The sequence below is a fragment of the Brachycentrus maculatus genome, unplaced genomic scaffold (genome assembly GCF_059751285.1).
Source record: "Brachycentrus maculatus isolate JH-2025_06_01 unplaced genomic scaffold, ASM5975128v1 h1tg000204l, whole genome shotgun sequence".
Classification (NCBI taxonomy): Eukaryota; Metazoa; Arthropoda; class Insecta; order Trichoptera; family Brachycentridae; genus Brachycentrus; species Brachycentrus maculatus.
The window spans coordinates 28390-40681 of record NW_028280955.1 but is presented as its reverse complement, the minus strand read 5'-3'; the positions used below and the strand labels follow the sequence as shown (position 1 = coordinate 40681).

The window sequence follows — 12292 nt, the reverse complement described above, 5'->3', positions numbered from 1 at the left end:
TTTTGAATATTGAAAGCATTAACTTTGTGGATCATATTGATAAATTATTTCGAGAAATAAAAATACTTTGTTTTCTGATTTATCACATTTTTATTAACCAACTAGTTTCGGCAACAACCTGTTGCCCTCTTCAGGGTAACAGGTTGTTGCCGAAACTAGTTGGTTAGTAAAAATGTGAGTGGATCAGAACACAAAGTATTTTTATTTCTCGAAATAATACATTTAATGTTACCTTGGTTTAAAAAAAATAAGTTGCGGGCTTTTGATTATACCGCTGTCATGCTGCTTCGATCGATAATTCATCTTAAATATGAATTAAATAGTACCATTTACATAAAGTTCATTTTAATGTCAATTTCTTTAATAAAATCAATGTATTTTTTGTCACATTAAAATAATTTATGCACAAAAATTTCAACGAAATGTATAGTGTCGAAGCTAGATGCATTTTTAATACAATATGTATTTATTCATCTTATTAAAATGACAATATTTACTATCGCCTTCCCCGGCATTAGAACCCGTACTACTTTGAAGCCACTCCACAGGGAATACGTAATAACTGTCAGATTGTTTCTCGATGAAGCGACGGCCATTTTATTTTTGATTTTATTAGCTCTGTTTTGACTTGACTGGTATTTTGCCTTAAGAAGGAATTATTGCCTTCTTGGTGGCATTGATAGTATTTTAGTTAATGAGTTTTTCTGTCAGTAGGCGATCGTGGCCTCCAAGAGGTTGACACAGTGATGTCAAATAAGTCGTCAGTAATTGTACATTAATAATGACGTTTATATTGCAGAAGTTTCTGCCTGTAGAAACAACAATAAAATGTTGAATTTATGTAGGGATGTGTTTTATTACTCAAATATCTTACAATGTATTCGACTAAAATATACGGTTATTCGGAATAATGTCCTAATTTACCATCCAATTGACTTATTTTAAAAGCTCAATAGTAAAAATATCTTATTTTCATACATTTATGTACTATTTGAATGGCCGAAACAATTTTTAAATAACCTTTGACGTCGAGAGAAGCACCTCTGCCAATCATACTAATATTTTTATGTAGTGTAATTTATTTTAAATTCTATTGGTCAGCCCCGTAAATGCCCAGACTTCCATATTCTTCTTCATCTTTGACGAGATATCAAAAAATAATATTCATGTAAAATAATTCATAATACATATGTATGATAATTTTTTTTAACCTTATTAATTACCCCTTTTGGTCGAAAGGGTATCATACAATAAAGTTGTATACTTTGCTTCCATTATTCATTTTTGTTTTTTTTTGTGTTATTATTTTAATTTTTTGACAAGCAACCCTAATCCAGACGCGATCGCAAGGCATCTCACGTCCCGACGCGATGCATTCCCGAGTTCGCACATCACTAATCTGCTCCCATTAGTGACGCCACTGGTCGCCGTACGCTACTTCACCGGTCAATTTGCAAAACATTCATCCGCGTATTAATTTTACCCCACTTGGCTTGTGAATACTGCCGCTACTGACAAGCTGACAATTCTAAGAAACGAGACGAAAAATTTTCGAAAGCTCGTTTTTGGAAAAATATTTTTTTCGTGCTTTAAAAGCTACCAACGCATTCTCGGATCTGATACAGAAGCTCTGGACTTCCTGATAGACCACTCTTGCAAAACATTTATTAACAAACTAAATCGCGAAAATTGAGAAAATATCAAATAAAACTGTCTACATAAATTGTACCAGAAAAAATATACAGTATCATATTTATTCTTACCCTTATCTGCATCCATTTGCACATGAGTACCGAATCGCACAGACGCAGTGTTATCTTGATCGTTAAATAATTGAAAGCATAGTACTAGTTCAGTATACATTGAAAGCTGTCCTAACTAATATCTTTTTTTCTGTCAATTTGCTAAATATCTATTTTGTATGTAACTATCTATTTACGAAATTAAATTATAAAAATAAAACTTGTTTTTTACCACTTGAGTTACTTAAGTGGTAAAAAACAAGTGTTTTATTTATAAATTAGTCCATACATAAATAAGTCTCATATCTTACCACAAAGAGAATGTCAAAACAGTTAATAACGTATATTAAAAATAGGAACATAATTAATTGGAAATAATTCTTACCTATGGATATTTGTTTAGCTTACATAATAATATTTTTATAAATTTCACCAAACTTTCTATCCTCAAACAAACCTACGATGATTTTCTCGATAAATGTAACTTATCTACAATAAACATAAAAGATAGTGGGAATAATCTATCTATCATGGTTTGGTTAACCCGTTGACCCAGATTCACCCCTTTATGCACAAGTTTTATACTTTTTCATCCCCAAAAGTAGAGGGATGCATTGTGTAATAATATCTCGTATAAAAGAAATACTGCCACATTTAAACATATTTATCGTCCAATAAAATGTCCCCCTTCACCGAATTGTTTTTACTCAATTTTGACTCGAGTCTGTTCTGCGATGTTTTATTATTTTGTTCTGTGGAATTTTCATACACATCACATGGATCGAATGCACACAACACAATACAAATTTGAATAAGGGATTTTTTGAAAGACTTGTAAAATACAACAATGTGAGAATAAATGTTAATTTCAATAAATTTTCGTCTTTTTTGTTTAAATATTTCATATTCACCAGAAAATAGACGACAGAAGTTTTAAGTCCTAACGATTTTAAATACCTTTTTTCTGCACGATTAATATTTTTGAGTTCAGACCTAAAAAGGGGATGGGGTTAAAATTCGATACTGGATCATCTATGTATGTATAAAATATTTAACTTGAGTTCATTTATTTTTTGTTACATACAGATTATTAGAGTTATAATCGTGATTTTTGTACTATCCCTTAATTGAACACTTTGTAGAATAGCACGATGATTTAAATACAAAAATAAAACACTTATAAATGAACACTTTATAGAGTTTATTAATGTAAACTTGTCTAGTTTCAAAAAATAAAGATGTTCTCATCGACGGGTGAAAATATAATACAGTTTTTCCTCTGTTGAGGAGAACATCTGTAAATGAGCACTTAACAGAGTTTATTAATGTTAACATAGCTAGTTTCAAAAACTAAAGATGTTCTCATCAACGGGTGAAAATAAAACTTAGTTTTTCATCTGTTGATGAGAACATCTGTAGTTCACGAAACTTGGCCTTACACAAGTGCTTTAGTCTTTTTTTATATTTAAATGATATCGCTCACTCCTTTCAAGAACGTCATAAATAAAAAAAACTAGATTTTTCAGGAGAACGTTTTTAATGTTTAAAAATAAAATACAATGTTTTAAAAATAAAAATCAAGCCACTTATTGAACTTTCTACTGTGCAACAGATCTTTTTAGGTAAAATCTGAAGGTTTTTTCTCCATTTGAAAATATTTAAAATATTTAAGAAAATAATCAAACAATACATTTTCTTCAAAACGCAAAAACAACACTTTCTGCCCTGTAGCGGGTAAATATCAAGTTTAAAATATGCCTCTTTTGCTGGGATATAGGACATTTTCTAGGCATGACGAAAAAATGCATGAAAACTGAAAATATACGAATTTTGATATATGACGTTCTTGAAAGGAGTAAGCGATATCGTTGCATTCTTGTTGACATTTGGTGGCATAATTTATATCAAACGAATGAGTTACATTAATGGCAATACATTTATGTATACCCTCACGAACTTTCATTGTGGAACTCTGTTCTTCATTCCGGTGACAAAAGAAGTGTGTTAATATGTAATAAGCGATAAGTGTCTATTCTTTAGGCGACGTGATTAGAAAATGAATTCTAAATAATTCATCGTCCCTGTACATCACGCGCCAATAAAAATATCGCTTCAAACCCTGGTACATCCTGTATTTGACATGGTGTTCCTATATTTATCGTTCATCGAGTTGAGTTTCGACCTTTGTAAGAGCACGACGCACAAAAATAAAGTTAAATTAAAAATACATAAAATCGTAAAGTTGTAAACAATAAATTATATAAAGTACTTGGTAGTATATTGAGAGGTGTTTTTATTATATTATATAAAATAATAAAAGTGAAAAGGTGATTATACGGCGGTTTCTGTGATATTATTGTAGCAATTCTGGGCTAAATAAATCGATATATACCATACAGTAGAAATGACCAGAGCTACGTCAGAAATAGTGTCCACGCTAAGCGAACGAGTCACAGAACTAAGCATGGAAATAAAAGATCTCAAAAATATAGTACTGGAACAAAGCAAAATAATTCAATTATTATTTAAAGATAATAAGATATCCCAACCGAGCGATTCTCTATCTTATGTGGACGCAGTTAAAAAAGTATATGTAAGTAAACCAAGACACACACTCATAATATCATCAACTGATCCAAAAGACGATAGCAGCGAAATTGCCAAGGTCATAAAAACAAATATTAATGTATGTGAACTAGGCGTAGGTGTGGAAGAGTTCAGGAAAACGGCCAATAAAAAAATTATTATGAGTTGTGGAAGTAAAGAGGATAGTAAAACGCTTAAACAAGCCATTAACAAATCCACAAACAGTAAGATCAAAGTGGAAGAAGCCAGTCAGAGGAAACCGTTGCTGATTTTTAAAAATGTTCTAAATGACACCAAAGAAGAAGATTTTATAAATTATTTGATAAAACAAAACAAACAGTTAAAAAGTATAAGTGAAACGGACATTAAAATTAAATACAAAAAACGCACTAGAAATGATCTATTATGTCATGTTGTTGCTGAAACTAATCCAACTATTTGGAAAGATCTTGTACAGGCGGAAAAGGTAAACATAGGATTCCAAAGAATCACGGTACAAGACGAGACGCCACTGGTGCAATGTTTACAGTGCCTAATGTACGGACATACTAGACGATTTTGTGAGCGCAAACTGACGTGCTCGTATTGTGCAGGGGAACATAAGGCGCAGGAATGCAAAAACAAGCAAGATGCGGCGACATCACCAAAATGTGTAAACTGTGCACAAGGTCTAAATGGGCACACGGCTTTCAGTGCGGAATGCCCGTTGAGGAAAAGGATGGAACAAAGGGCGAGAGCAAAAATACAATATTGCTAATATTGACAATTGGTTATATGACTATATGGATGAGGCAGAAATAAGTAACCTGAAATACGAACGATCAACTTGTCTGAATAAATGGATTCAAAATACTCAGAGTAATAGTATCACGTGCATTCAATTAAACATAAGATCGCTTGCTAAATATTGGGATGAATTAAACGTTATTTTGAATAAATGTATAAATAATATTAATATTATTACTATATGCGAAATATCCATAAAAGAAACTGATATTAACTTATTTAATATTCAAGGATTCAATACTTTTTACTACTGCAGAAAAAAAAAGAAAGGGTGGTGGAATTATTATTTATATAAAAAATAATATAATATTTACTCAAACAAAATATGATCTCGAAAGTGAGTATGAGTGCGTAGGGGGCACATTAACGTTAGAAAACAAAAAAACTTTTACTTTGTTGTCGATTTATAGGCCACCCAAAACGAATAAATTAATTTTCATCAACAAAATTGATAACCTGTTGAAAAATATTAAAGAAAAAGGAAATATAATATTTATTGGTGATATCAACATAAATTTGATGGACTCTAAGGATGCCGTTGTTATGACATATGAAAATATGATGGCATCACATGGCATGACAAGATGCATAAATGACACAACTAGGGAAGCTGTCATACAACAGATCACGACTAGCTCGTGTTTGGACCATATTTATGTGCGTGATAGGGAGTGCGTACTACTACAAGCTTGTGTTCTGGAGTGCGCTATTGCTGACCACTACATGACTGCCGTCTCCATCTCTACTTCCAGGAAAAAACAAGAAAGTAAACACGAACAGTATGTATACCTCACGGAAAAAAATATCGATTTAAATATGAAGAAAATACAGTGGCATCTCTTATTAACGGAAACTGATCCAAGTATTCTTTATAATAAAATTAAAATATTCTTTAATGAAGTATACGAAAATAGCAAAATAACATTGAAGAGCAGAAAAGATAATAATACAGGAAGAAAAGCGTGGGTAAATCCTGATTTAATAGAAAAAATCAAAATAAGAGATATGTTATGGAGAAGATGGAAAAATTCACCAAAAAACACAAGGTTTCAAGAGCAATACAAACTGTATAGAAATAAAATTAATAAGATTATTTTGAAAACAAAAGCTGCGTATTACAATGAAAAATTTAAAAACTGCTATAGTAACATCAAAGCTACATGGAATGAAATAAACGTAGCGATGGGAAGAAAAAATAAAGCGGACTGTGACACTGTCTTAGAAAAATATTTTATGAAAACGAAGTCAGCTGTGGAAGTAGCCGAAGAGTTCGCAAATTTCTTCGAGGAGGGGGTTAATAGTCTAACTCATCAATGTGTAATTAAAACTAGCAAGATGGAACTCGATCATAGACCACACTCCATGTACTTGCCGAGAGCCAAGGTGCCCGAAATCGCAATTATTATAAAATCAATGAAAAACACAAAAACAACAGGTATAGATAACATTAGGATGTACGACATTAAAAAATATAATTTATTTCTAGCTCCTATTATAACTCACCTTATTAATTTAATAATGGACAGTGGTCAAATTCCAGACGAACTAAAATATAGTATAATAAGACCTATACATAAAGGAGGAGACCACTCATGCGTAAATAATTATAGACCAATTTCATTACTATCGTCAATTGAAAAAATTTTGGAGAAGTATGTATCGATTCATCTAGACGTATATTTGGAAAAATTTGAAATAATAGACAAGTATCAATTTGGATTTCAGAAGAAAAACAGTTGTGATGACCTGCTGCAAAAATTCTCCGATAAAATTAATTGTAGTTTAAATAACTTAAAGCACATTATTGTTATTTTCATAGATTTTACTAAAGCATTCGACACTATATGTCACGCAAAACTGGTCAGTATATTAGAATCAATAGGCATAAGGGGAAAATTGCTAAACTTCTTTAAAAATTATCTTACGGGGAGAAAAATGAAAATCAGAATCAAAAATGTTCTCAGTAAAGACAAAAAATATTTATCGGGAGTTCCACAAGGTTCGATTTTAGGACCAAAACTGTACATAATATATGTCTCACTGATGAAAAAAATATTTAAATATGTAAATAGATTTGTGTTCGCCGATGACACAGCTTTAGTCATAGAAAGTGAAAATCCATTAGAAGCTAAAGAAAAATTACAATATGATTTTAATCAGCTTTTAAAATGGGCGCATGATTTTGGACTCTTAATCAATTCAAAGAAAACTAAATGTATGTTTATTAGTTCACCTCACTTTGCAAACAAATTTGCACAGATAGGTAATATTATTGCACACAATTTTGACTGTTTGCACAATAAAAAGCAACAAAATTGTAGTTGCGATAGGATTGAATTTGTGGGCGAATTTAAATATTTAGGTTTATGTATAGATAATAAGTTCAAATGGGATGCGCATATTATAAAACTCTGTGATCGTCTGCGGGCTCTAGGGAGTACTTTTTATAAGTTGTACTTTATCCTGCCTAAACCAACCTTAAAGATTATATACTGTTCTTTAGTAGAATCCTTAATAAGATATGGAATTAAGTCTTGGGGACATTCGACGAAAACAAATTTAAAAATGGTTCAAAATCTGCAATATTCCATAATCAAAAAAATTGTACCCAGTCATATATATAATCAAAGGGACAATCCAATCTTGTTATATAAACATTTAAAATTACTGCCGGTACGTGGAATATTGTGGATGAGTATCATCGTTGAGCAACAAACTAGACAAAAATATCGAAATCTTCTAGTACACAACCATGATACACGATTTACACAAAACGAAGGTCTGATAGTCCCAAGAATCAACAATAAATATGGAAGTCGAACACTGCAATATATCGTTCCGAACATTTTTAATTTGTTGCCGACGGATGTTAGAGGTCAAAATAAAAGATGGAACAAAGGCAAAATAAAGGAATGGGTAAATGATCAAGAGTTAATTTTATGAACATTGTAAAAAAGATTATATTGTTAATTTTTCTCCTTTTTTGTGTGTATATATTAGGTTAAAATGGTTAAAAAACAATAAAAAAATGTATGCAAAAAGAACTCCACCGACAAGACACACAAGGTGGCTTGGTGGGTCTCTGCAAAATAACTTTTTATTTTTATTTTTAATATATGTTAAAAATTGTGATTTATAAAAATAAATAAATAATAAAATAAATCAAAATTGGTCAACGATGAATATGGGAATTTTGATATGTTCTACTCGACATTGTCAGCACTGACATCGCTTACATAGTAAGTCGACATTCATATCGTGGTGAGTCCTTATTGTCAAATAATATTTAATTTAAATTTTATTCAGTAAATAAATCAATTTATTAAAAGTGGTATTTACTGATTAAAATTTTAATTAAAAATGGATAGATTTTACCACAAAGCGACTGCCGAATCAATTAATGGAGCCAAATAATTTGTCTTTGACTTGAGCTTTGATCTTTCATTTTTCCCCTTTTCCCCTTTTCCCCTTTTCCTCCCTCCCTCTTCTAGGTATTTTCACTAACTTACAAATGCGAAAATTTGTTACTGGAATGGTAGGTACAAATACTTGTTTTGTGTTACTCGTTAATGTTAAGGATCTACATACGTTAAATAGTAACTTAACTTTCTTTAAACCCTGGTAACATTTGACGTAATTGAGCTTTTTCACAAAATTTTATGTATTAAAAAAAAAAGTTTTTCTTCGAAATAAATACATGGTTTTCAAAAGAAAACCGTTATGGAAATGTAAGAAAAAATATATAATTTTTTTTTATATATATTCTAAAAAAAATCCGATATGCATAAATAAGTATGTATATTCTTAAAAAATCGGGCGTGAAATGATTTGCAGCTTATAGCGTTGCCGATCTCTGAATGAGATCTGTTATTGCAAGTATCCCCTTAAATAATTTATGTAACGGTTCTGTCAAATATTTTATATATTAAAAGCATTGTTAACTTTGTGGTATGGTAATATAACACTCTCCCTATCATACACAATTTTTTGTACAATGTCAAACCGAAATAATTTTATTTTAATGACCTGTTGATGAAGTAATACATCCGAAACTGGTAGTCACGAATAACTGTTTATAAAGGTGGTATTACACAAAGTGAAGTGAAAGTTGATGAAAAGGATAAAATCCTGTTAAATTTCCAAATAAAATAAAATAAAAATAAAAATGATTTGATTAAGCAATTTTCTAATGTTTAGCAACTAATTTGCATAATGCTAATAAATCAGCGACTGGCATATACATACAATCACCATTCAGTGCGTAGCGTATCTTTCCAATAAATTATCATTAAATTTTGATTTATTTGTTTATAAACTTGTATGGAAGTTTTGCAAGCGAACGAATTTACATACGTAATATATAGTTTTTCGCCACCTCTCGGATGAATGTGCGACAAAACGATATATTATAGATGTTGTTTGGTGATATTTGAAAATAATGTAAGGCTAAATAAAGTATTATCGATAAAATTAAGAAAGTGTAATGAGATGGTTTGGGCATGTGAATCGAATGAGTGAAGAAAGAAAGAACAATAAAAAAATTATAAGGCGAATGCGGTTGGTAATAAGAAGCAGAGAAAGACCAAGGAAAATTTGGCGTGATAAAGTATTTCAAATATTTGAAAGTGGTCAGATGAAGGGTCAGGATTGTCGGCGGGTATGTATGAAGTAGTGCTTAAATGTGGAAGACGCGAAGATTGTTTGTAAAGACTGATTGGTATGGGGTTCTATTCTTTCTGCCTACCGCTACGGGGAAACGGCACGATGGTTAGTTAGTTAGTTACTCACTTAAAAAATATATATAATCATAGTTATCAACGAAATCATGGCAATTAATTATGATGTGACTATATTTATGTTAGTCCGTCTCCGTAGTGTAATGGTTAGCATGCTCGGCTACCGTTCTGGAGGTCCCGGGTTACAAACCCAGGGGAGAGGGTCAAATAAATAAAATTGATTTTTTCACTCTAATATTTAATCAATATTACCCAGGACTGGTATCTGAACCGGAGGGCTGGTCACCTTTCCTTCGTGTTTATATAATGCAGTGCCCTATGCACCATTGGGGTGCGGATAAGGGTTTGAATTGAATTGAAAATTGAATATTTATGTTATACATAATAATTTCACCGAGATATATGATGCGTTGATTTGCACACGATAAACTTTTACACGCTCTTTGAAATAGCAGTGAACGATCTCTATAGCATATAAATAAATATCATGAACTTATCGACACCTTAATAAATTGAAAATAAAAAATCAGCCATTAATCCTTTTATGAAATAAAAATATTTCTTTATGTTTTCCTATACTTTTGAATTGTCTAACTTTTAGACCCTCCCTCAAACGTCTTCTGAAAAGCTAGTGCACCCGTAAAAGCAAAACTCGTAGCATTCGTAAAAGAGATTCATTAATTGATTTGGCAGTCACTTTGTGGTAAAATCTATCCATTTTTAATTCATGTTTTACTTAGTAAATACCACTATTTCGTATATATTTCGGAAATAGTGGTATTTACTAAGTGAAACATTCATTAAAAATTCGTAAAAGAGGTTTAAATTTCTCATTAAAATAATTTTACCGGAGTCCATAGCACTTTGTCACGTCTCGTTTCCCGCCTAATTCGATTGTATCCAATTTTAAGAGCCCATGTTTATATCATGACTATATTTTTAGTGCAATATACTTACCATACAAGTATATATTTGATATTGAAAAGAAATCATCGAGTAGCTCAAAGAACGCGTACAGGTTAATTGGCGTAAGCTTATACGAGTACGGGTTTGCCATTGCTGCTATTATCCTTTCCCAAATATTTTAAAGTGGTCGGGTCAGAGGTCGAAATAATCGGTGGATATGTATGAAAAGACGCATGAATGCGGAAAGGGCGAATTGTTTGCAATGATTGCTTTGTGTGGCAATCCATTCTCGCCTTCCTCTACGTTCCTCAAAAAGTCAGTGTAAAACTTGAATCTAGATAAAATCTCTTAGATAAGACTGATAATGTTTTTAGTTGCGAATATATGATGTAGATATGATGAATGAAAGACGTTTAAATGTTGATATAAGAAAATAATGCAATGGTGAGGTAAGCATTATCGTTAAATTATGAAAAATGTTCTGAGATGGTTTGGGCGTGTGAATCGAACGAGTGAAGAAATAAATGTTAAAGAAAATCATATTTAATCGAAGGGCATGTATGACTAGATGTATGGAAGGAAGCGAGGAGTCTATGTCAGGACAGAAGAGTGTGGCGTTCATCCTCTCTGCCTACCCCTGCGGTGAAACGGCGTGATGGTAGTAGTAGTCTTCTTCTAACCCTTATCGGCAACCAATGGTGCATAGACAACTGCATCATATTGACGCAGTGTTGTTTCGATCTTTACTTACATGAAGGCATGAAGTGATCACCTTCACTTCTGAGCTTCAGGGACGAGTCCAGGGTATTTATTTATTTAGAAATTTAACAGAACATTAACATAAATAGATTAACAATAATGAATAATAAATAAAACGGGTAATTGTAACATTCTAATTACAAAATTTCACAAATGTTAAATGAGTAAAAAGTAAACAGCAAGAACTATATTATTAAATAAATACTATCCCTAGTCATAAAAATAAGTAAAAATTGAATCACCACTTTCTCACGATTTAAGACTACCACCTTAACTTTGAAATTGAAATTGGAACGGAATACGGTTTGAAATTTTGAAAATGACACGTGTTTTCGTCAGGGGAGATTATATGCATCGAGCGAGAGGCGTCCACCTGTGGACATGTCAGACCCCCCGGATTAAATCAGACGGACATTCCGAACATACAAATTAGCGAATTTGGCGGCATTTCAAAGATGACGTATACGTATACTCACTGCTCTATCGTGGCTTCATTTTGACAGCGTCAAGTAAACACCGAGCTTTATTTTTGAATATATGCACGAACTAAGAACAATGGGTTGTGAGAGGATTCCTAATGAGAATATCCGGCTTGGGACAGCTTGGATTCTTTACCGCAGCTTGCATTCGTTATGAATGCACTCCATATACATATATGCACTCAACGTGTAGTAAACAACAATACGAAGAGAGGGGAAAGTATATTTATATATATATATATATAAATATATATATTTATATATATATATATATATATATATATATGTATGATATATA

General features: G+C 31.7%; 1 protein-coding gene across 1 annotated transcript; it reads left to right on the top strand.

The window, feature by feature from the left end:
* The first annotated feature begins 4055 nt into the window (after nt 1-4055).
* LOC148307169 (uncharacterized) lies at nt 4056-5589 on the top strand. Its single transcript, XM_088263840.1, has one exon. The coding sequence runs from the start codon at nt 4147-4149 to the stop codon at nt 5083-5085; it is 939 nt and encodes a 312-aa protein (XP_088119966.1). The 5' UTR covers nt 4056-4146; the 3' UTR covers nt 5086-5589.
* Nucleotides 5590-12292: the final 6703 nt, after the last annotated feature.

Excerpts from the sequence above, each read along its gene's own strand:
- LOC148307169 (XM_088263840.1), top strand. The coding sequence starts at position 4,147 with ATGACCAGAGCTACGTCAGAAATAGTGTCCACGCTAAGCGAACGAGTC.